General features: G+C 30.6%; 4 protein-coding genes across 4 annotated transcripts; 3 read left to right on the top strand and 1 right to left on the bottom strand.

Annotated features, from left to right (window-relative positions):
* Nucleotides 1-525: 525 nt before the first annotated feature.
* LOC124845732 (Mitochondrial ribosomal protein L27) lies at nucleotides 526-4275 on the top strand. The gene is made up of 4 exons (XM_047322883.2): nucleotides 526-680; nucleotides 2511-2661; nucleotides 3445-3509; nucleotides 3960-4275. The coding sequence occupies exons 2-4, from the start codon at nucleotides 2517-2519 to the stop codon at nucleotides 4026-4028; spliced, it is 279 nt and encodes a 92-aa protein (XP_047178839.1). The 5' UTR covers nucleotides 526-680; nucleotides 2511-2516; the 3' UTR covers nucleotides 4029-4275.
* Nucleotides 4276-6193: 1918 nt separating this feature from the next.
* On the top strand, nucleotides 6194-7079 carry LOC124845729 (uncharacterized). The gene has a single exon (XM_047322877.2). The coding sequence runs from the start codon at nucleotides 6316-6318 to the stop codon at nucleotides 6847-6849; it is 534 nt and encodes a 177-aa protein (XP_047178833.1). The 5' UTR covers nucleotides 6194-6315; the 3' UTR covers nucleotides 6850-7079.
* Nucleotides 7080-15531: 8452 nt separating this feature from the next.
* LOC124845727 (O-fucosyltransferase 7-like) lies at nucleotides 15532-19661 on the top strand. The gene is made up of 13 exons (XM_047322875.2): nucleotides 15532-15622; nucleotides 15761-15927; nucleotides 16289-16363; nucleotides 16836-16935; nucleotides 17016-17083; nucleotides 17393-17481; nucleotides 17580-17760; nucleotides 17871-17999; nucleotides 18111-18244; nucleotides 18340-18553; nucleotides 18664-18848; nucleotides 18922-19017; nucleotides 19203-19661. The coding sequence occupies exons 1-13, from the start codon at nucleotides 15592-15594 to the stop codon at nucleotides 19351-19353; spliced, it is 1620 nt and encodes a 539-aa protein (XP_047178831.1). The 5' UTR covers nucleotides 15532-15591; the 3' UTR covers nucleotides 19354-19661.
* Nucleotides 19662-20148: 487 nt separating this feature from the next.
* On the bottom strand, nucleotides 20149-24904 carry SRS (Seryl-tRNA synthetase). Its single transcript, XM_047322878.2, has 10 exons — nucleotides 24626-24904; nucleotides 24404-24552; nucleotides 23274-23367; nucleotides 23054-23202; nucleotides 22838-22930; nucleotides 22180-22359; nucleotides 21646-21812; nucleotides 21272-21406; nucleotides 21077-21170; nucleotides 20149-20678 (listed from the first exon to the last, which is right to left on the bottom strand). The coding sequence occupies exons 1-10, from the start codon at nucleotides 24834-24836 to the stop codon at nucleotides 20400-20402; spliced, it is 1551 nt and encodes a 516-aa protein (XP_047178834.2). The 5' UTR covers nucleotides 24837-24904; the 3' UTR covers nucleotides 20149-20399.
* Between the last annotated feature and the right edge of the window lie 252 nt (nucleotides 24905-25156).

Here is a 25156-nt window from a genome sequence, read left to right as displayed (position 1 = left end):
ATAGAGTAAGAATTAATTTTAACTTTATTTTGCATTTGATCTACTTTAATTAAAAGTATATATAATCTTATTAATTATTATCTCATAAACAGTTATTCTAAACTATTAAGTTAACCTTTTTATTTATTTTTAACTGTTTTAAGTGGTATATATTTTTAATATGATAATTATTTTTATACTTTTTACATTTATCCTTTATATTAGTTTTTATTACTTTTAGAAAATGTTTAGTACCGAAGAACTTTTTAGTTTCTCAAATATATGAAATTAAAACAAGTATATTTTCATATTTGATTTAGCTTATAAAAAAAAATAACATATTCAGGAAATTATATCTTTTATACTTCTTTTCTATGATCCACATAAAAAATATATGGAAAAAGTGAAAATTCAACCTTTTCAAATCGAAAAAAATTATTACTCAAATTAAAATATCACGTTAACTTATTATATTAACGTGATAAATGATTCCCTAAATCAGCAAAATGTTTCAATCACGTTAACATATTTATTATAAATATGTTTTCTACTGCTATATTTTTCTATTAAATTGCTATATTCATACTTTTGTATTTTTGTCCTTCTACCCTAAACCCTCACGGTGCGATTGTCTGTTTTCTTTCTCCGCTTCCTCGGATTATTCCTCATATAGCGTATAGCTGTATCTCTGCGACTTCGAGGTATACTTCTGGAAGCTCATGTCCCCTAATACTTCTTTTATTGAATTTGCACGCTTTTTATTTGATTCTCTCTGCATTTTTTCTGGCTTTTGTTCAATATTGTTTGGTGCTAAGGTTTTGGGGTTGTTTAATTCGTATAAAAAATGGAACTTTGGGGTGGGAGTATGAGGAGATAATTTGTTGAGTCTCACGGAGAAAGCTAAATCCTATTTGTCAGGGCCACGTACAATGCGTTCGATCTGCCTTACAATCACTCAAAAATGTATTTCTTTTACGGTCTGATGAAGCAAACCTTTTCGAAGCTGTGAAGTATTTGATAACTCTGAAGCTGTTTGCTGTAATATTACAACATCATAATTCCTTAGAATTCTCATATACGTCTGATCCCTCTGGCTTGTCATAAAGCTATGATGGAGGAAAGGCTGCATAGAACATACAATCCAGTAGAATGATTGTCATTATTCATTAAAGATGTAAAACCTCGTTACTTTCTTCAGAGGCAATTATGTTTCAACGCAGTTCTCTGTAATCCCTACCTATCCTGTTATGCGCAAGTGCAACCAAGTTCAATCCAACTGTTGGCATCCTCATTCTCTTCCCACCAATTATTATTTTTCCTAAAAGCCTCACATGAGGATCTTGTCACCTTCTGCTTCCCAAGCTTTTGACTCTCAGCAAGCCCTTTCCTCACTTTTATTCTTAATCAGGAACCATATACCATTTGTAATGCAGATCAGTTTTTTATCTTGTTATTTTATCGATAAGTGTGGTGTGGTAGGGGAGAATTGGAATCACTCTTTTTTATTATTCTTTCTTTTCTTTTCTTTTTTTCTCGAAGTCTATCTGTGGATAACAGTTTGTGCTTCTCCTTATTTGTTTACTTAGTTATGCTTCCAATCTATGTTTGAGGATGTGCAATCATGTTATGGTTAGCATCAATGGTTGAGTCTCTATAAATCATTTAAAGTCATGGGTGATACTGAAGCCTTTTTTTGGGCTGGTTTAAGACTATGGAGATTTAATTAATAAGCATACTTGCCTATGTCCTATTTGATGAAATGCCTAAAGTTTTTAGAAATAATTTCTGATTTATGTTGACAGTTGAATTTTCGATGGTATAACTCGAGGTGGTATTTTTAATGAACGGTTGTTCGAAAATTGTCTTTGGTTTTATTATTGTCCTGTGATAATTTGTTAGTGTTTTTTTTATTAGATTTTGTTTTGAATAGGAGTGATGTGTTCAATCGCCACTGATTAATTGGTCATAATAAACACAACTTCTTTGAATATGAGGGATACGAAAAAGAAGTCTGATTGATTTAATTTAATTCATAAATGCATCTGTCTTTTTCTTTTCTTGAATCTTGATTCGTAATATTGGATCTCATCCATTTTCTCCCTACACGATACATGGATGCTATAACCTGAATGGCGTCTTCTGAAGTTCGGAAAGGATGGCTTGGACTTGAATCATACCTCTGCCAAATAGAAAAGGTTACCAGTGCACACCCAACTTACCCAAAAAAATAATAAAATAGATCTAAATGATAATTATATGGTCAAATGTGAGTTTGGTCCACGAACAGGGGTGAGTAAAGATGAGTTCCCTTCCCCTAGTTTTCATTTTCACAAACCGACCCATCTTGAATTCTCTGTTTAGCCATCAGCTGTCTTTCTATTTGGCCTTCAATTGCTAGTGCACGATGTTGCTTTTTTGCAGAATTTTTCTGTATTTGATTATGTATTAATACTATTTGTGTTTTATATGTGCCGTTCCTTGATTGCGAAAGACATGTTTGATTTTTGTGATTATGACTTTGTTACTTGTAGAAAAAGATGCCTCTAGGGCTCATTATAGGAATAGGAAGGGCATTTCGAAGAAAGCGAACTTCTTCACTTGACATTCTATCATCAAAACGTGCTCCTCGTGGCTATTACAAGGGCAAGAATTGCAAGCCTACTGGTTTCCATACCCGCAAAGGTTTGTTTCTTCAATTGACATTGAGGTCAAATCAGTTTGCTTGTATAAGGATAATTAAGGATTAGCTGGACTAGAATACACTTTTATTGTTGTACTGGTCTTACTTTGATTTTAAACCAACCTCACTTAATGGATCAAGGTTTTGTCGTTGGTACTAGTCTGACTGGTTATATTAATATTACTATTTTTCTTGCAAGTAGACAATGAACATGTTGAACACCTCTGGGAAAGGGCTTGATCTGTGAAGACATTTTCTGGTTACACTTGCTGAATTGTTTCACCTGCAATTACAGTTCTAAATCTTTTGGTACTGAGATTTTGTTGAGTTCTGGAACTGATGAATTGGACCTTCTTAATTGTTGTAAATGTGTATTTGAGGTGTACACGTGATGCCTTTCCTACTTCCAGTAAAAAATCTTGGGACTTCTTAAGTCATATTTATATTGACAGGACCGCTTGGGATGGAAGTTACTTCCTTGTTTTAACTTTAACTTTAAAAGAGTGCTCATTGTCCTTTTGGTTTGGTTGACTGAAATTACTTGCATTTCTATGACCAACTCTAAAAAATTGTGGTCTCCTTGCTAATTATCTGGTCGTTTCTCTTGTCCTGGATGTCTATGTAGTTGGTAAACGTTGCATCATATAGATCTCTTGATTTGTTACTCTAATAACATTTATAACTTTTGGGTTGTAATAAATTAATTTGCCAAGCTACTTACCTATTATATTGATGCATTATTTTTTTTACTGTAAAATAAAATGTAAGTCTCCGTATTGTTGCAGGTGGGTATGTATTGATGCAAGAAAAATTGCCAAATTATGTAGTTCCTGATTTGACTGATTTCAAGGTTTGCATCTTCCACTCATTAAATCTCATCTCTATCTTTGTCTTTTGTTCACCTGTTTTTCTTCAACATACTATGCTGACAAATACCTGGATAAATTTCTTATTCAACTCATTGAGTTTTATTAGCATAGTTTGGGTCAGTTACGGTTCTTTATGTCCGAACTTTTCTTCGTCTCCCTTACACAATGGCAAGAAACATGATGTTTTTATCTTATTAGTACTCGCCTTTAATTCCATTGACACTGTTCTTACCCTCATCATCCCTGCACTACTCGACCATTAGATAGGTCAAAAGATGGCTTCATCTTCATAGAAATGATCGGAAGCTATTATGAAGAATACTATTCCTCTTCATGAATGACTAGAGATCGACAATTTCTGCAATGCCAACACTTATATAAATTTAGTTTTTCTCATGCATAGTTGACTCATATAGTCCTTTTTTTTTCAGCTCAAACCATATGTATCTCAGTGTCCTATTGAACTCAAGACTTCCGAAGCTTCCCAACCGGCTAAATAACCAAATTGAGTAGTATAAGATACTTTGTAACTGCAGATATTTTTCCCTGAAGAGGACATGCCCTTCGTTTTGTTGTTTGTTCTCGCTTTTTTTGAACTGCAACATCTTGAGTTATTGTCTGGCACAAATATTTGACATCTCGATTGGATATTAATCTATTATCAAATATCATTCAAATATGTAATGCGATGAATGATTTGAACTATCAAAATTATCAACAAAATTTCATGTTTATGATTTTTGGTTATGTTTGGATTTATGCAGTTTTATGAGTGGAATTTTTAAAACTGGAAAGACTGTAAACCTTGGTCTGGTGGTTCTTTTCATGAATGAAAAGAGGTTATCAAAGCTATTATTATTTGCATACATGTTTTAAGTGACAACATGTCCTATGCATTTATCATGCTTTTATAAATTGCCATTGACGTGGTACTCCTGAAAAGCAACTTCCCTTGAAATTTTCCAAACAATGAAGTAACAGCTTTGACACTTTTTGTGTGGTTCCAAATCAATGATTAAAAACTACCCTATTCCACTGTTTCGAAAAATCTCTAGTGAATTCATCTCATGCAATAGAAAAGGAAATGGGAAATGCTGAACAGGTTAAAGAAGCTCTGTAAATTTGTTCTTTGAGAAGTTGCCAATTTTTCTAATTCATCTCGAAAAATGTTCTTTAAGCAAGTCTTTGTGCACCAACCTAAAGAACTGAACTTTGATACTATTATTGAAAATAATTCGATCCATAGTCATTTTTACTAGTTTTGGCAAAGAAGGGTTCATGTTTATAATGTTCTATTTTTGGTTCCAAACATACACTACTTGATATCATGGAAGTGAGATGAGAAGTGAAAGTAAAGGATGATCCATACTTGTATGTTGGAGTCATTCTTGCAACAGTGTCATATGCCACCATGGAATTGGTTGGAATTTTATTAAAAAACACTAATTTAAGAAGAGTGTTAAATGAGAAATGTGATTCACCAAATTTGTGATTTTCAATAAAATTGAAATGATAAGAGAGGATGTATAGTAAAGAATGACTCTTTAATCCATTGATGACATTGTGTTATGCTAATTTTGATGCAAACAAATAATACATTAAATAATTTTGCATTGATATAAAGTTGGTAAATATAAGTTATGGTAAAATAATTTTTAACTCAACAACTTTTATTAATTAAAATTTATTTAATAATAAAATTCGCCATATATGTTATTTACGCTTAAATAGATAATACTAGTCTTAAACGTATCTTTATTATATTAAATTAAATATATCTTTACTTTAGATATCTTAGACTTGAATAGATATCTTTATTTTAATCTTAACCAAGCTTGATTAATTTTTTTTTTCAATTTAAAAATTGTTTTATTTGTTTTTATTTAACGCAATTATTAACAATGAAATCAGTTATTATATTCTTTTAAAGTTATAAATTCTATTTATTTATTTTTTTGTAATTACCTTGAATCTGCATCTCCGAAAGAAGAAGAAAATGTGTGCCAGAATGGCTGGATGAGTGAATCCCATGGATTCATTGACCAAAGGAAAGGAAAACACACCTGTCACAGCTCACAAGTTAAGTTAAGAATGAAAGACACGAAGTTCAGTACAGTACATTGTCTCTACTGAAGCCTAAGTCAAGGCATGGCAACGTACTATTGCTTCTGTACTCACAAATATTCCAACCAAACCACACACACCTCACATGCTATACCCTCGACTTCTCTGCTCCTACCAACTCAGATAATAAATTCTAAACAATTTAATATTCATAAATTCCCTTAGCGTATATAATGAGTTATCAATAACATCACACTGTGTGGATCACTCAGTACGAGTTTATGTACCTAAATAAAAGAAAAATGAATTTAATGAAAATTGATTGAAAATAAAAGTGTAATTTGCGTTGTTGGAAAAAGCAATAGAAAAACGGGGACGTTGAATCGTTTACCGTGGTCAACTTTAATTTTGAGATTTTCCAAGCCGCCCCACAAAAGAGGTTTGGCCTTTTCCACAGAGACAGGACTGATCAGAACCACCGTCTTAACCCACATGCATCAATCAGGGTCGTCCATTTTAACCTTAACCTAATTCCAAGTCATATTTTTCAACTTGCATGCAAACATCGTCAAAAAGACCATTTTCAGGAAACAGCCATGAACTATCACGGAAAGTGAAACACACCACCCTCACTCTCCCAACTTTCTCCTTTCTCCTTCCTCCTTCCTTCATCTCTTTCTCTATATATCAACCACTTCTCCACAACAAACACACCCATCAAAAATGGCAACTCTTCCGAGACCACCCTCCAAAGACAAGGACATCATTGGCAGATTCATGCTCCATGCTCGTTGCAAGAAGCACCCCAAACATCGTCAATCACCTGGCGTATGTTCTCTTTGTCTCAGAGACAAGCTTTCTCAACTTTCCTCCGACTCACCCTCTTCCTCTTCTTCTCGCAAAGCAAACTCTATTTCTTCTTCTCCTTCATCTTCCGTTTCTTCTTCTGTTTCCTCCTATTCCTCTTCTTGTGCCTCTCCCACAGCAGCCCTTCCTTTTCCTTTCTCCAATGAACCAAGGACCGCCTCCATCTTTCTCTTCACCGCCAAGCACGCTGGATTCCTCAAAAGCAAGTCAATGAGCGTTCTTTCCACCAGGAGAAGGAGAACAAGAAACGAAGGTGAAGCTGATGATGATCCTGTTAAGAATAAAACTGCCAAGAAAAGTGGCTTCTGGTCCAAGTTGCTTCATCCCAAAAGCAAGAGAATGGAAGAGATCAAGGTTCATACTACGTCTCTGATACAAACACTGGCATAGCCATCCATGTTCGTGTATTCCTTCATCATGTTCATTATTCTTTCTTTCAAATCCCACCCTACAATTTGAGTGGATTATAAGAATTGTTGAATATTAATTACTCTATATACCTCTCCAATCTCCTTTCTGCAAAAGCAAGACAGAAAAATAGAGCTCTTGTATTGCATGATAGGATTGTGTAAATAAACACCTTTTTCATATTGATGATTAACAGAGAGGGAATAATTAAAGGCTTATGCATAAGCAGAAGTACGAACAGTACGTATATATTAAATTGTTGACAGAAGAGATTATTATTCCTTTTAGATCTGATTCGATGGAAGAATTAGCATGGTTATTCATCCATCCATGGTTTTGAGGCTGTCATCTCATAACTTTCCAACGATAAACAGTGTCCCACACCCCAGATCACATATTTTTAATGATAATGAAAAAATATATCAGCTAATGTCCAAAATATATCATGTGATTAATTAATTATGTGAATTTGTTTTTAATGATCATCGTTATTCTTTAAACTTATTATATAAGTTAAAACATGTGAATGTATTTGTCACATTAAATTTATAAATAAATTAATAAAAGAAAATACATTTCTTTTAAGTTATTTTAAATATTAAAATTTAATAATTATATATGTGATATATTTACATTTTAATATTTTAAGAAAATTATATGTTTAAAATAGGACTTTTTATTGAAATTCAAAATGTATAAAATAAAATTAATTTTAATATTTAGGTGGAGTGATTTAATGTATGTATAAATTTTAAAAATTATTTTAGCATATGTATATATAAAATGTAATTAAATTTAATTATTAATTTTGTTTTATTTTAATCTTTGATTTTAAGTAAAAATTGATATTAGTCTCTTTTGAAAACTTTGAACCAATCTAGTATTCATCTTTAGAAGTGTGTAGATATAATACTTTTAATCAAATTTTGTTAAGTTTATTTGATGTTTCAAAAACGTTTCTCAATTAACATTGAAACAAAAATAATTCAAATTGTATAAACAATTCAAATAATATCATGAATACATTTGAAACTTTAAATAAATTTAAAAGTTAAAATAATTAAATTCACACCTTTCTAAAATTGAGAACTATATTGGACCAAAATTGAGAATTATATTGGACCAAAGTTTTGAGAATTTCTATCCATTTTCACTAAAAATTAAAATACTAAACATATTTAACATTCTTTTTAAAACAACTGATAAAAAATAAAAATACTACGTTATATGTAAAAAGACGTTATTAATATGATAAAAATAACCTAATCAAATTATTTTTAAAAACTAAAATATTTAATTATATCAAATAAAATTACTGATCTATTTGAATTTTTCAAACAATGCAGAAGTTAAATTAATCCTTAAAAATAAGCATCATTATTCCAATACGTAGTCTCAATATTTGTAAGTGGTTTTACGTCGCTAATTATTCCAATTTCTAATAAAGGTAGCAAGATTGAATGATTTAATGGTGGGTTTCCTGTTTGGATTCAAAACTTTGAATTTTCTTCTTCTTTTCTTTCCTTAGTCCTTATTTTTTAATATACAGATATTAGTCGTAATAGGAAACTTGTAACCCTTTCGTGGTGGGCCCTTACAATTTTCATTACATGCGTTTGGGAGGTTCAAACACCTGAATTGGAACCACAAACCTCAAACATTAATTTATTCTCCCATATATGGAACACGTAGCACGATTTAAAATTTGAAATTAATTAACCAAAGACATCAAGGATCTAGACCTAATCTTCGTAGAAATTTCAAATAATTCACATTCAAACACAAGAAAAAACATCGCTGTATTCACTCAAAATTTAAAACTCACAAAAATATTAGGTCTACGTGTTACTAAGGAAACACACACAAGTGTTTAGCTCACTGAGTTGAATAATGTGTCTCAATTTTGTAAATTTTATACTCCTTGATTTTCATGTTTGAATGTTTATATATGACAAAACTATTTTATTACAAGCATAATATTAATTAGATCATGTTGAATATGGTTGAACGGTTTGAGTTTTGACAGTACGAAGAATAAAAAAAAAAATAACTATGAAATCACTTTCTGTTGCTTCTATAAGAATTAATACTAACGCATGCATTGCCCTTTTTTCAAATGGGTTACTTAAAGTTTCTGAGTACTGATTATTTTCATTAGTATTGTTTCCCTCCTCACAACGAAGGCCAAAAAAATTATTAAAACTTTTAATCTGGTTTGTTTTTATTGTGATAATCAATATATGATAAAAGAAGTTTACGTGACTGTAATAGAATATAAAGTTGGCATAAATAAGTAATGGTAATTCAACTTTGTGGGAGAGTGTTAGAGATTGTATTATTGAAAAGTTAAATTTTGTAATTAAAATTTTATATAGTATAAGAATTTTAGCTTAAACAAAGTTTTTAATGATTTTCATATATTTTACGGGTGGTATATGATTGTAACATATACTTTAATGAAATCACTTTATGAGTGTTGAGTAGAGAGCTTACATATGATTTTGACATGATGTCTAAAACACTCATGAATACTGGACACACATATGGTCTAGTAAATACAACATAACGATAATAATAAAGATTGTGGGGTGTATTATAATTGATAAATCTTTAACACATATCAAGTGTTTTTGATTCATATAATTTGTTATACCAACTACAGTTAAGTTTCTCGATCTAAAACGGATTTATATAGCTTGTTATACCAGTTATGACGCATTATATCTTATGAGACCCATAATTTTCTTCTTTCATTCTTTTTTGTATCTTATCTTTTGCAATATATGAGGAATTTTTGTGATATTTTAAATATATTGCAAAAGAATAAAGCTTATATGGCTGCAACATAGTTATAAGAACTACACAAATGTTTTTCCTTTTTGTTATGCATCAAGAAGTTGTTACAACCAATTTTTGAATGCTACACATCTTGTTCCACAAGTCTAAAGATATTTTCACTCATTTATACCCCTTACACCTATAAATAGGTGCTCTTTCTCACATCCAAAGACACATAACACACATATCTTTCCTTTCCCTGTTACTTATTCTTTTCTCTCTATATCTTCGATCTTGAATTTATATTTACCTTTAAAAAAGTTATTCCTACTAATTCCAAATTCTTTAATATAGAGACATTCATGTTGTACCTTGGATATTTACACATACATTGTATACATGAGAACTGAGAAATTTACATACACATTGTGGATAAATCTTTAAGAAAAATGATCATTCATGTGTCAAAAAATTCTTTTAAGTCATATATTCTTATCAAATTTTCCAACTTATTAGCCTCGCATAAAAAAAATCAAAAATTAGCTTCGCAACTACGTCTAGTTTTGTTTTGTAACAAATTTATAATCCTAAGGGGTTGAGGTGTAGAGAAGAAATAGAGGGCATAAGTTTATTTTATATATTTGGGGTATTTCAGGCTTCACAAACCGTTGATGTGCATGGAGAAATTCTGAGGGTGCAAAAAGAAGCCTTGTACGTGATATGAGTGGGTCGGTAGCATAATCCAATTTAGTTTGGGCTTATACATAAGCCATCGATTACTTGTTAATTACTAAGTTCTAACAAGATATTAATTCACAAAAATATAATTGACTGGATAAGATGGGACAAATTTGAAGATTGACACAATCTCAATCCACGAGTTTGTTTGAGATGAAAAATATCATAACATGAAAAAGGAAAAACATAATAATAATAATAATAAATTTTCAAATAAAAATAAAATATATGATCGAAATAAAACGAATAAAATAAAATAAAAGTCAGTAATCTTTTTCCATTTTTATATACATGTTTCCTATTTTATTTATTTGTCACTTAACCATGTGTGTTGTTTGAGCTCATACATTATCTTATAAAAAACATTATTTGGATACTTAGTGCATAATTTACTAATATTTCATTTAACTACCATTTAATTTACCTATAAATTCTAAAAGTTACTATTATTATTAATATTTAAAATAAGTTTATTTAACTAACAACTTGTCAACTCTCTCTTTCAACAAAGGAACATTTTATGAGTTAGAATGTGGTGATTTATTTTATCAGCGTTATATTTATTTCCTACTTAAAAGTATGGAATTATTTTGCATAATTATAACTTATCAACTCTCTTTTTCAAAATAGGATAATTTAGCTGGACAACTTTTTGGTGGGATGACATTAAAATGACACTTCAGCTAAAGAAATTTGGTGTACAATTCCTTATAAATTTTATATTTTATATTTACTTCCTAATTTAAATTATATGTGAAGGGATCGAGCAAAGAGTAATAGCATGTAGACAAGTGTCCCATACCATACCAATATCATAACCATATCACTTTGGTATTACTTTTTTACTTAATTCAATCCGTTTTTAAAATATTTTAAAAAATTATATTTTCTTTTTAAATTAAATATGTAAAACATTTTTTATAAATTATTTATGAAGTGTGTGTCATAGTTTTATTAAACTATAAAATAATCAGATTATAATATAATCTTTATGTAGCGTTTGTTAAGAAAATGTTTTATTTACTTTTATAAAGTATTGAAATAAAATATATATTATTTTAAAAACAAAATGTAATTTTCAAAAATAAATTTAAAAATAAAAAATATTTTTAATCCTAAAAAATTATTTATTTTCACCACAATCAAACCAATAAGAATAAATTGTTCTTTTTCTTTACTCGGTGAAAACTAATTTGTGACATGGTTGAATGGCAGGTGCAACAGCAAATGAGATATGCTCCAGAGAAGAATAAAGTTTCGACTTTCGAAAATGTAAATTATTCAAAAGGTTTTCTTATTAATTGATTCTGAAACTAACGACCAACTATTTTTTTATTTTTGAAACAAAAAATACTTATGTGTCAGTATCACATGCATGGGAGCAAAGATGAATGAGGTTCTTGCCTTGCACAAATTGTTTTTCCACGTGTATAAATTTAGAAAATGATATTAATTTAAAAATATTAAGATTGATATTAACATTTGTTTATACAAAATATAAAATATATTTTTTGTTTCTTCGACTTTTTATTATTATTTCATATTTTCTACCTGCAAATACTTAACTGTTACTTAATTATTTCTATTTTCTCTCTCTCCGTCTACTCAACATTTTAAAATTCATTAGACTTTTAAAATAAATTTAAGTTTCTAAATTTGGAATCGTTCTTTCAAAAATTTGACTACATTTTAGTTTTTAAATTTAAAAAATAATTGATATAGTCTTCTAAACTCAACATTTTATATATATTAAATGACATTCTAAATTGACATATAAAAACTAACTAAAAAATTTAACGTGAAACTAAAATATCATTTTAAACGTCATGAAATATTAATGTAATTAGGTTAATAAAAGTATATTTATTCATTTTTAAAGTTTGGTTTGTAACCAAACAAGGAGCCAAAATGTGATAGGTGAAGACGAGTTTCATATTTGTTTTTTTAAAAAAATCTTCGTACTCATGTATAACAAATATAACATTTTCATCTTCCAAGTAACGGGTTAACATTCATATTCGTGTTTGTATTTGTTTTTTTACTATTTCAATATTAAAAAATTAATTTTATAAAAAAATAAAAATCACGATAAATAAACCATAATATTATTAAAAGAGGTAATCTTATATTTTTAATATCAAATATTTATAAAAAAATATAGTTATATACATTTCAAATTAAAACATTAAACAAAATTTCTTAAGAATCAAAATATTTATTGAGTTTGCAGAGGTTAATGAAACAAATTTGATAAAATTAAAAAAAATATTTTTAAAAATTATTAAAAAAACAAAAATCAAAGTTTAAAAATATTTTAAATGTTTTTTTTACTTTATTTTTCTAATTTTTCATTAAATATTTTTTAATACAAGAATAAAAATTATAATACACCACTTAAAAGAAATCATACAAATAAACAAAATTAAACTAATAATAATTGAAATTTAACATATATATGTTTTATTTCAATCTATATTGATGATAAACAAAAGACATGACAATAAAATTACATTATTATATTATAGTAATAAAATGTCTTTGTACATGATAAAATTACATTTATAAAATAAGTTAGAAAATAAAAATAATTATATAAACAATCATCAAAACAATATTTCACATAAAAGTAACAAAAAAAAAAGAGTAAAAATGATTCTATATCCATCTTAAATATAACTTGATCAATCATTTAATAATAAAAAAATATATATATATATATATATATATATATATATATATAAACAAAAGTTGTTCGATAAAAGAGAATAAAAAATATAACTTTTTATATTACCTATTCAATGAGGTATATACGATTAAATATTTAAAATTGAGAGTCAAATATTTTTTTTAAATAATAATAGTAATATTAAAGATTATAAATGTTTAAATATTAAAAAAAAATTTGATAAACTCACAAAATTATGATAAGAAGAAAATTAGAGTATATTTCATAAATATAAAATAAGCTAAATGATTATAAGAGAGATGAAAAATTTGTAACAAAAAAGAAAAAATAATTATAAAACTACAAACTAAAATAACACACTTATATATATATATATATATATATATATATATATATATATATATATATATATATATATATGTGTGTGTGTGTGTTTGTGTGTATCTTTTATATTTTAAATTATATATTAGTTTATTTAATATATTAAAATCAATGTATTTTAAAAAGATATAATAAAATAACAACACCAGACATTTTGGTAAGTAAAGTTAAGAGAGGTTGAAGGAGAATTTTTATTCCCAGACTGCGATGATGATGATGATGATGATGAAGAAGAAGATGGAATATGTAAATGCAGAAGCATATTTAAGTGTCATGTTTGTGCTTTGCTCCAATCAATCTATTCATCATGCGCATTACTTTCTTCAATTCAATCCAACCAATAATTCCACTTCCTCATAAAATCTGTGCAGAAAATACATTATCACACAGTAATACCTACCACCAGATAACAAATAATATTAATATAATCAATTCAATTCTTTACTGATTATAATTAGGACGATTCATTTTTATTAGATCCAATTTCAACTGCAATGTTCAAATTTTGATGCATACAATTTTTTTGTTGTTGCAAATTTCGTTTATTACATGTTTGGAATAGGTATATTTTTTTTTGTTTTAAATTATATTTCATACTATTATAATCATTTATATTAAATTTTGTTAAAATTAAAAACAATAAAAGGTCAGAAATAATCTATGTTTTATCATATTTTGAAAAATACGTATTAAGTTGATTTTGGTCTATATAAAGAGGTATGAAATAATTGTATATTAGCATGATTTTTTAAACACCATCTTTATATTTTAAAATATATATTATGTCCATTTTTATCGAGCAGCTGAAGTATTAAATAATTTTATATTAGCATAATTTTTTTGTAAATATAATTTATATGAAAGTAACTTTCAAATCAAAAGGTAAATTTTTCAAAAAGATAATCAAATTGAAAGATATTCAATGGTGAATTGCAATTGTGTGATTTGATATTGTTTTCCTCTCTTACACCTTCTCTCTCTCTCTCTCTACTTCTATAAAAATATAACTTAAAAAAAAATTCCTTATACTTATATATTTTGAAAATAAAAAACTATTATATTTATTTTCTTTAATCTCATTGTAGATTTGTTGATAAAGCATCAAAATTAAACTCTTAACCATTGAATTGACTTTATTTAATAAAATAATAATATTGTGATGGGGTCAAGTAAAAGACAAATATTTGATTAAACTTTATTCTATATGTGAAATGTAATGAATGTTTAATGTTTAATGCTAGTCAAAGAAAAAACTGTTTACTTACATAAATATAAACACTTCTTTAAGAAACATGTTAAAAATATTTATTTATTATAAACTTAAATCCTAATATAACTTATAGTTATAACAAACCAGTTATTTCAATTTAATGAACCATTTTAATTTCACATAGTAAAAATAAATAGTAAGAAAGTGATAAAAATTTGAGACAAAGTGAATAATAGTAGTCAGTTCCAAATAATATGCGCATCATACCAATTGATTAGTGCGATGCAATATTTAAAGTTTAAACCTCGTTTTTAGATTTAAACTAGTAACCTACCAAAATATATTTAAAAAAATAATAAGGGCTGTTCGTTACATTCATTTTTCTCTATATTTTAACCAACTGCTATAACTATACTATTCATTGCATATATACAAATTAAATCCAAAATTTATTTAAGAAAAGGTTCAAGATTTTTAATATATTTTATTTTGGTAAGCATGTAATTGGTTCAAGTTTTGGAAATTATAAATTTGAAATTCTGGATAATTTTGAATTATATAATCTACTTTTCATTGATCATTATTATTTAATGAATATTTTTTATTTAAAAAATAAGTAATTTATTATAGAATGAGTTTAACTTTTTTCCAGAAATTCAAAATTGATTTCCCACGACTATAGATTTGCGGGAGTGGCGAGGGAGATCTGCAACTGAAACCAGCATGAATGAAGCACGAACAATTTTAATTATAATTTAAAAAAAAAATATTAGTAAAAATGAAAATAATAATAATAAAATAATTATATTTAAACATAAAGAAGGAGAAGTAGAGAAAAGCGAGGAGTGCAAGGTGGCAAACGACGTTGAGAAAAAGCCAAAACCGAACAGCAACAGAGCAGCGCTTTTTATTCCTTACTGCAAACCAAACCATGAAGAAGACGAAGAACCCCACACTCCGAGGTTCACACTCTTCATCTCATTCTTCTTGACATAACTGTCCAACCTTGTTTTCTTCTACCTTTTATCATATTCATTCGTTCATTCATTCAATACTAAAAGTAAAAATAACGAGTTTCCGCGTTTCCTGGCTGAGTGTAGAGAGAAGAGGACCAATGCAGCAGAAGCGTCGGACGGTTCCACTGGGCATGCTCAGAAGGTTTCTCGCCGCCTCAATATTCTCCATAGTTCTCACTTCTTTCTTCTTTGTTCACGTTCACGTTTCTCCTTCGCCCACTCATCACAACTTCAGTGACAAGATCCCCTCGGTCTGCCTTTTCTCTCTGTTCCTCTGTTCTTTCTTTCCCACAAATCAAAATACTCTCTTTAGGGCTCTCCATAATTCTTTCGTCTTCTGTAACTGTTTTTTGCCTCTAACAGATTCTGTTTTTTGTTAATTCAATCACAATGAATCTATTTTACGCGGCTCTCTTTGAAAAGATTCGGTTTTCAGTAATTTTGACTTAACTAGATTGCCATTAGAGCCTACAATTTCTGAAATGTGGAAGTTTGGCTTTCGGGTTTTGTTTTTGAAGATTCTGGTTTCAGTTGTTACTCTATGGTTTACTGATCAAAGTTCCTTTTTTCTTGTTTCTATCTTTTTTTTTTGTCAAATTCTAAATTTGACAGTTTTATGACCCGCAAAGCTGGACTCGAGAACTCGTTCCGCCCTATCTATTCAAGACTCCGCTCTCTGTTCCCAAGGTTTTGTATTTTCAATCATTATATTCTATTAGAATTTATTTTGCTGATCTCTCTGTTTTTGGGATGCTCTGAATGTGACTATGAAATGAAATACACTGGGTAGTAATACTATATATTTTTTCCAAAAATTATGTATTATGAATGAGGTAAATCATAAATGTACTATTTTCACTTGGTTATTATTGATTAAGTTGCTAACTGTTGGAAAACCATCCTAATGCAGAATCTTTTTGTTTTCTTAATTTATTTTCCTGTCTGCCATTGGGGGACTTCTTCTTTGTTAACTGCCTTTCTTTTGGTTCTGCTCACTTCTAAGCGGTAATGTTTATTGATCTCGTCAAATTGTACGGTCAAATGACTTGTCTGGTTTAGCTTTAGTGCTTGTCAGCTATATTTGTCAGAAATATTTTAAATTATGCAAAGCAATTATGCATGCATCTTTTTCTCTGTTTTCACTCCTTTGGTTTTGTAGTTGAAGGGTTCAAGAAAGGAGTCAGACTACGAGAAATTGTGGAAACCTCCACCAAATCATGGGTTTATACCCTGCACGAAGCCTACTCCTAATTACACAAGTAATAAACTTGCACATGTGTAGCAATTTGTGAGTGTGATTTGTTTCAGTCCTTAATTGAAGTTTTAACTGTTTATCCAGCTCCGACAAGGTCACGGGGTTACCTTTCAGTTCATACAAATGGAGGGCTAAACCAAATGCGTTCTGGGGTATGGGTTCTCTCTCTCTAAATAAATCTCTTATGAAATAATGAAACACAGTTTTAGTGTGAGCGACTTAGCTTATGCCATGTTGAATTTTCATCTTCTTATTTGATTGTTGTTAGATTGTAGAAAGTTCTCTACGAGTTTAATTGCTGAGAAGTTTTACTTCCACGTGACTTCAGGACAAAGTTTGCTAAAGTGTCTACTTGATTGCAAAAGCTTGAATTTAGAGAACATAAACCAGTACATGTCACATTTGGATGTTCTTTACCATTGTTATTGCTAGAATCTGAAAGTTTGTTTCCTCTACTACAGATATGTGATATGGTAGCCATAGCTCGTATCATAAATGCTACTCTTGTGATTCCAGAACTTGATAAAAAATCATTTTGGCATGATACTAGGTAAGTTTTGAATCTCGTTTGTGTTTATATCTTTCTATTATCTTTCTCTATTTTGGATTTTACATGAGTTATTTTATAGCCTTTTATTTGATCTGCAGCAATTTCTCTGATATCTTCGATGATGAGTGGTTTATTAGTTCTCTAGCTAATGATATAAAGATCATTAAGAAGCTTCCGAAGGAACTGGTTAAAGCAACCAAAATCGTCATGCAATTCAAAAGTTGGTCTGGTATGGATTACTATGAGAATGAGATTGCTGCCTTGTGGGATAGTTTCAATGTATGTAATCTGATTGAAATCTGTTTGTGTGTACAGCTACGTATTTGATCTATTCATTTACTTTAAGTTCTAACATTGTATGACCATCTTGTTTTTAAAATCCTCTAAAGATAATTCGAGCTTCAAAATCTGATTCTCGGTTAGCAAATAACAATCTACCTCCAGATATTCAGAAGCTTCGCTGCCGTGCTTGTTATGAAGCTCTTCGTTTCTCTCCTCGTATTGAAAAAATGGGAAAAGTATATAACTTGATATTTAACTCTAATTAGTTTCTTTGATTGCTTATCACACTCTGTCCTTAATCTTAGGATTTTCTTTTTCATTTTCAAATACCTTTCGGATCCTTTCAGACATTAGTGGAGAGGATGAGGTCATTCGGTCCCTATATTGCATTGCATTTACGTTATGAGAAGGACATGCTTGCATTTAGTGGGTGCACACATGAATTATCTAAAGTTGAATCTCAAGAGCTACGGTTTATCAGGTATTGATGATGCTTCAAAATGATTTGTTGAAACTTTTTGTCTTTATCTGACATCTGATGTTTTTGATAATTACCGTCGTGCTCCAAAATTGTAGAGAGAATACTACTTATTGGAAAAGAAAATACATTAATCCCATAGAAGAGAGGTCCAAAGGGTTTTGCCCCTTAACTCCAAAGGAAGTTGGAATTTTTCTCACTGCTCTTGGATACCCATCAAAGACTCCAATTTATATTGCCGCTGGGGAGATATATGGGGGTGAGTTCCATATGGCTGACCTGCGATCCCGCTATCCACTGTTAATGAGCAAGGTAGGCAATTATAATACATTGATAAAGCATTGAACAGATTTTAACTTAATGATGTTTAAGTAATCTGATAATGCATTGATATGATGTTGATGACGTATGACTAATTTCAGGAAAAGTTGGTATCCATGGAGGAGCTTGAACCCTTTTCTAGTCATGGGTCTCAAATGGCTGCTCTGGACTATATTGTATCAGTTGAAAGTGATGTGTTTGTACATTCTTACCCTGGAAACATGGCGAAGGCCGTTGAAGGGCATCGTCGATTTCTCGGGAGAGGAAGAACAATATCTCCTGACAGGTGAGACTCTCTTTCAAAAGTTGTACATCATTACAAAGGTGTTCTTTCTGCGTGACCTCACTTCTGTTATCAGGAAAGCGCTTGTTCGTTTATTTGATAAACTGAAAAATGGATCAATGACCGAGGGGAAAACACTGTCTAATAAAATTATCGATCTCCACAGAAGACGGTAAGTGATAGGACATGCATTAATGTATTCGTCAAACAAGTTTGTTTAATTTATGTTTCTGGTTTTGTTTCTTCCAGTTAGATAGTTTGAACAAGAATATAGTTTGTTAAGAATTTTGATAAAGTGCTGATGAAAAAGGAAAACATTTGGTTATGACATAGTGTTTATCATGAGTTGTTGAGCAGGCTTGGCTTCTTCAGAAAGAGAAAAGGACCCGTTTCTGGAACAAAGGGCTCGGACAGGTTTCGTTCAGAAGAAACATTTTATGCAAACCCTTTACCAGGTTGTTTATGTCGGACAGAATCACTCTCTGTAAACGCTTCTCGGTATAGGTAGGCTAGATAAAGCAAAATATTTTTTCCTTTAATGGATCCATATGGCTTAAAGGATGTGTTGTACATATTGAAAAAAAATATTACAACAATAGAAAAGAAAAGGAAGTAGGGAGGGGAAAGAAAGAAGATGAAAGATATATCAAGTTGGTGAGGAAGAGAACGTTAGATTAGATTCTTGAGTGTGATTGGGTCTTTTGGAAGGCACGATTCTTTGATTCATTCAGTGAGCATTCCTTGTTTATGTAAAGCATTTTAGATATGGCCACGGACTCAAACCACACGTCACTGCAAATATGTTTTTTCGTGAAATTCATTATTGGGATTACAATTTTTAATTAATCCAACATAATTCATAGTTCCATATGGTTAGTCCTGAAGTGAAGAATTTTTTTCCCCATCATATGATCTTTTTACCCTCTGCATCGTTTTTGGCTTGGAACAGCAATATATATATATATATATATATATATATATATATATATATATATATATATATGAATTTTTTATTTATTTAAAAAAAATCTCATTTTCTCCTTTTAAATTTGGAGATGTTAAAATACGCATTACGAAATTTATAAATGGAAGATTTATGGTCAAATATGGACCTATACAGGCGGCTCATTTAACACGTGGAAAATAAATGCGTTTCCTCTACAAGTTTCCGGAAAAAGTTTTTTTACCCATAATAATAAAAAAATTATTTACTGGAAATTATATAGTTTCAACTTTCTATATTTTCATGTGTTTGATATGACTTTATAATTTTAGATGTCAAATAAAATGAGATTCGCAGACATAAAAAATTATGTCCCTCCCATTATCCTTCTCAATAAAAAAATTACATACACGTTGCATTATCAAATTTGTGTGGCTACATTCCAGAGGAAGAAAGGGTAACAATACAAAATCTCTAGTTTGTAAGGATAAAAAATCAGTAAGATCATTTGTAAAAATATCATTCTGATGAAAATTGCTTCAACTCATCTATCACCATAGTATACTCTGCCGCAACAGCATCCTCCAAATGGAAACAAAGACTGTGATCACTTACAATGATTTTCTGGATATGACACTAAGGCCACCCATGAAAGGCCTCAAGGGCTCGGGGATAAGGACAGATCCATCTTCTTGTTGGTAATTCTCAAGCAAACATATAATCATCCGTGGTACTGCACAAGCTGTTGCGTTTAATGTGTGAACAAACTGTGGTGGAGCAAGATTGCCTTTAGATTTTTTTCCACTTGTCACCTGTGCTTCTGATGCAGGACGATACCTTATTCCCAAACGACGACTCTGATAATCTGTGCAATTTGATGCGCTAGAGATCTGTCACAATAACAAGGCTCAACAAGTTATATTGAAAACCACATGATTTTTGTATATGGGATTAGCATCAAGTTGCTAATCATTGTTAACAAATAAATAATAAAACAAAATGCAGTATTCTCTTACAGCAAGCAAGACTAATACTTGCACAATAATAGTATATCTACGGGTTATAGAGGTCATATCAACAGGTACAATAAATTAAAAACTCCAGATATATTAACATTATAGTAAGTTCTGTGCAGGAATTATTTTAATAATATCTTGAACTTTTTTTAATTTGACTAGCCATGCTTCCAGGCATTGCACTCTACTCAAGCAAGAATCTCAGCCCAATGGGCATAAAAAGTGTAGAGATGTGCATTGCAAGATGGAAAAGGAAGGAGCTGTTGCAGTACCTCACCAAACCTTTCTAAACCAGGCATCCATGCCTCCACATCAAATTTACGATAGGCAGGTGCACCTAGATCTGCAGAGGCCATATCCAAAGTTCTGCATAGAAGCTTAGTTATTAGAATAAATATAATAATGGAATTATGTTAAACAATGAAGAAAGATTGTAAGAACTAAAAGTGAAAAGTAGTAGCGCTCACTTAAAATGCAATCCCAGGGATGAGAAGAGGTCTTCTTCAATTTTAATCAGCTCTTGGTGGTAATGTTCACTCTCTTCGGGGCGGCAGAAAATAAACATTTCAACCTTGCTGAACTGGTGAACTCGATAAAGACCTCTGCTCAGTAGTCAGTGACAACTATGATCAGAAAAGGTTGAAAAACCAAATATTTGAAGACATTAACATTAGTTTGTACTATAAGACATTCAGAATAGGAATTTCAACTGGTTAAATAAATTTAGTAAAGTCCAATCTAATACATGCAACAAATGGTTTTTATTCCCCCTGTATATTAAAAAAGATTGAAAATTATTAAGGGGATTCAAATCCATTGGTCAAAACTAGAATGTTCGAACCTTGTAGCAGTGCCAGCAGCACCCGCCTCCGTTCGGAAACAATGAGAAAATGCCGCATATTTTAAAGGTAGGAAAGAGTCAGAGAGTATAGAATCCATATGAAGGCCACCAACAGGAATCTCTGCAGTGCCGATGAGGCATTGGTCACTGTCATCGATGGAATAAATCTGTTCAATGTTCGGCAAGAACATCAACAAACGCTATGAACTTTAATCATCTAATTAAACACAGGACATACAAGGAAATTTTAGGAAAAATTAAATGATGATGCAATGTTTTGCATCATGAAACAAGGTTAGAAGCCGTATTATGATTATAACTGTACGACCTTTGTAGCCCTTAACTCTAGCAAAATATAAAACAAGATGGAAACGGAAGGATTAAAAGGACACATTCTTCTAACGGCAGATAAATGGTTGGCAAAAATGTTTGTCATGAGCTATGAATCTTATGGCCATGATCATGAAGGTCAAGAATAATTTAATAACAAATTTTGAGAAAGAGAGCATTGTTAAGAGATACACACTCACAAACCTGGGTATTATTTCCACGCGGTTGGAATCCACATTTTTCAACAACAGAGGATCGCACAATTTCAGGGGTTGTTAATGGAGTAAAGCCTCTCTTCATCACTTCAGAGAGTGTCCAATTTACAAGAGCCATCTCTAACAAAACTGCTTCATTTTTCAGGTAGTAGAACTTTGACCCACTGACCTGTGAAGCAGCATGTTAGATATACATCCAAAAGACAAACTGAAGTCAACTGCCAATCATATCCTAGTTCTTCTTTTGAGGATCTAAATTTCATCTTGAAGATTAAAATAAAAAGTAAGGAATAAGTCACCATCAAAGTTAATTATGAAAAGTTATTGTCAAAGTTAGAACTGAGAATCAGGTCTTAATATTGTATACAATAACAGTGATAGAGAAGAAGCATTTAATTTTAGAAAAGTTCAAGACCTAGTCAATTTCATGTCATATACAAAACATTATTGGCTACATTCAGATAAGAGAATATGCTACCTCAAGGCACGGATTCATTCCCTGGAAAATAAAAGTGATACTAACTTAATAGATTGTAATACCATTTCAGGGTCACAGTGCAACATTTCACATATGACCCTACAACTCAAACTGATACCAGACTTTGCCAAGCGGCAAATAAATGATGCTTTAACTAATCTAAGTATACCTCTGCAGCTGCATCAAAATCAAATAGATCAAGCTCCTTCCCTAGTTGGAGATGATCCTTGACAGGAAAGCTGAAATTTGGAGAACTGCCAACCTAAAATGTTACACGTTCACAATAACTAATATTTGAGGAAAAGAAATCAATGCATGAACATCATCAACAACCAACTTTTCTCTTCCAGAAGAAGAAAGGAAGAAATTTGTATAACTGAAATACCATTTTCCTTATGGTGGAACAATCCTCGCCTCCTATTGGAACATCAGGATGTGTCATGTTTGGTATACACTGTGCTTCCAGCTGAAGCCTATTATTAAGCTCCACTAGGTCATCTTCGAAAGCAGCAAGTCCCTCCTTCAAAGTCTTCCCTGCATACAAAAAGCGTCTTAAGAAATTAACCCAAAATGCACAGTTGGGTGAAAAATAGCACCAAAAGTACCTTCCTCAATCAATCTTTGACGCTCAGAGGGATCTAATTTTCCTTTCATCTTGTTAGCAACTGCATTTCTTTCTCCACGAACCCTCTCAACTTCCTGCTATCTGTAAGAAACAAATTAGCCAAGCCATTGAGAACAAAGAGCTGAAGACATTACACCAATACCCATCTTTCAAGCATTTAATCCACGGTTGGTAGCTTATATTTAACATAATCGTAAAAGTTTTTGTTTCATATTAATAAACTTCTCCATAAACACTTGCAAGAGAAAAAACTCGAAGGTAAAATGAGTTGAATTTCTCTCATGAGCAAAAATCATCTTATGTACCTTCTTTGGAGAAGTTGGTTGAAAGAGCTATAAAAATTAAGTGCATAAATTAATATATTAGTGTATAAAGAAACTCAATATATTTTTCCTTCTTATTTGTTTAAGAGTGAACCATCAGTTCCACCCCTGCACTATTACTCTCGTATATATAGTGTAAGTAAAACAAACTATCTAACTAATATGGGAAGTGTTTGAAATCGTATGAAGGGCCTCTGTGGACAAACATTCCTATAAAACACTCATAGTAGAGGGGAAAAAATGAAACAAACTTCTCCATGACCTAAATTTACCTCATACACAAGTTTAAAAAGAAATAAAAATTGGAGAAGTTATACGATAGAGCTTCTATATTTTAGTTCACGCATAAGATAATTTTAACTAATGAAAAACTCATTCAGTTATTTTCTCCTAAAAGTACGTATGGACAAATTTGTCCAAGGAGGCTTTATGTAGTCTCTTAACAACTGAAAACTCTTTCAAGTTAGTCCCTTAACGTCAGATGAACTAAGGAGATGAATACTCAATATTTCAAGGGATTACTTAAACAAAAATTATTCCTTTAGGAACCACTCAAGATTGATGGTTTATTTCTCGTGTAAGCATAACAAGATAACTTCATCCAAATACAAGCCAGGAAATAAGCTCCAGAAATTCACCCATTATCTTTGCTCTACGTAACTGAGATACAGCAGGTATTCATCAATGAAAAACAAGACATTTAATGGACTGCTATATTTCAATCTATTCAGAATAGGTAGTTTAAATAAGAGGAAAAGGATCGAAGAGAAACATAACATGACATAACCTTCTGAAGAGTAAGCATTTCGTCATAAAGGTGGAGAACAAGATCCAAATCAGCGTCAGAGTTACGGTTCCTTAAGTTGGCAGCAACAGCTTCCTTGTTATCCTTTATCCACTTGAAGTCCACCGTGGCCTTCCATTGAAGCTTGACACCTGCAAGACCAAATTGATATTTTATTATTGAGTTCCGCTGGTAAAGTGAAAGAGAAGAAACCCTGAGACTGACCCTGGTCTTGAGGGGCCTTAGGAGTAGCTGTTTGGAGGATGGCAGAAGAGAGAGCTTTGATGGGACGTGGCAATGACGATTTGTGGAAAGAAAAGGTTGAATTTTTGAAAAGGAAAGGTAAGGAAGAGAAAGTGGGAATTGAAGGCAGTTTCAGAGTTGTTTGGTTCTGGCAAGAACAACCCAGTAAACCCGTCATCATCATCATCATCATCCTTTTCTCTCTGCTTTCCAGAGTCTGTGGCAGAGCCTAACCTTCCATTTATCCTCAATTCATATATTCGTGTAAACAAAAGAAGGAAAATGTAAAATTCTTTCAGGACTCTGTTTCAAGCAAAATATTTTTTTAACAATTTTTTTTACAAATAAGAATGATAATTTCTTTTGGACAAATATTTCAAATATACGAATTAATAAAATAAAATAATGAGACATAATTTATTATAAAAGAAAAAAATTCTTAAAACATCGTAGTCCTGTTTCAATTCAAATTATATCTCAGGATACCATCCTTACTTATGTTTATATCATATC

The sequence above is a fragment of the Vigna umbellata genome, chromosome 2, assembly GCF_029865625.1.
Source record: "Vigna umbellata cultivar VRB3 chromosome 2, Vumbellata_1.0, whole genome shotgun sequence".
NCBI classification, from domain to species: Eukaryota; Viridiplantae; Streptophyta; class Magnoliopsida; order Fabales; family Fabaceae; genus Vigna; species Vigna umbellata.
The sequence above is the reverse complement of the archived record's forward strand: the minus strand, read 5'-3'. Positions and strand labels throughout refer to the sequence as shown.

What these genes read in the sequence shown, in the direction of transcription:
- LOC124845732 (XM_047322883.2), top strand. Translation starts at nt 2,517, where the DNA reads ATGCCTCTAGGGCTCATTATAGGAATAGGAAGGGCATTTCGAAGAAAG. An exon ending in TGGTTTCCATACCCGCAAAG is followed by an intron (nt 2,662 to 3,444) that starts GTTTGTTTCTTC and finishes GTATTGTTGCAG; the next exon opens with GTGGGTATGTATTGATGCAA. An exon ending in CTGATTTGACTGATTTCAAG is followed by an intron (nt 3,510 to 3,959) that starts GTTTGCATCTTC and finishes TTTTTTTTTCAG; the next exon opens with CTCAAACCATATGTATCTCA.
- LOC124845729 (XM_047322877.2), top strand. Translation starts at nt 6,316, where the DNA reads ATGGCAACTCTTCCGAGACCACCCTCCAAAGACAAGGACATCATTGGC.
- LOC124845727 (XM_047322875.2), top strand. Translation starts at nt 15,592, where the DNA reads ATGAAGAAGACGAAGAACCCCACACTCCGAG. An exon ending in TCAGTGACAAGATCCCCTCG is followed by an intron (nt 15,928 to 16,288) that starts GTCTGCCTTTTC and finishes TAAATTTGACAG; the next exon opens with TTTTATGACCCGCAAAGCTG. An exon ending in AGAACAATATCTCCTGACAG is followed by an intron (nt 18,849 to 18,921) that starts GTGAGACTCTCT and finishes TTCTGTTATCAG; the next exon opens with GAAAGCGCTTGTTCGTTTAT.
- SRS (XM_047322878.2), bottom strand. Translation starts at nt 24,836, where the DNA reads ATGATGATGATGATGATGACGGGTTTACTGGGTTGTTCTTGCCAGAAC. An exon ending in ATTTTGATGCAGCTGCAGAG is followed by an intron (nt 22,360 to 22,837) that starts GTATACTTAGAT and finishes GCTGCTTCACAG; the next exon opens with GTCAGTGGGTCAAAGTTCTA. An exon ending in GTTTAGAAAGGTTTGGTGAG is followed by an intron (nt 20,679 to 21,076) that starts GTACTGCAACAG and finishes TTATTGTGACAG; the next exon opens with ATCTCTAGCGCATCAAATTG.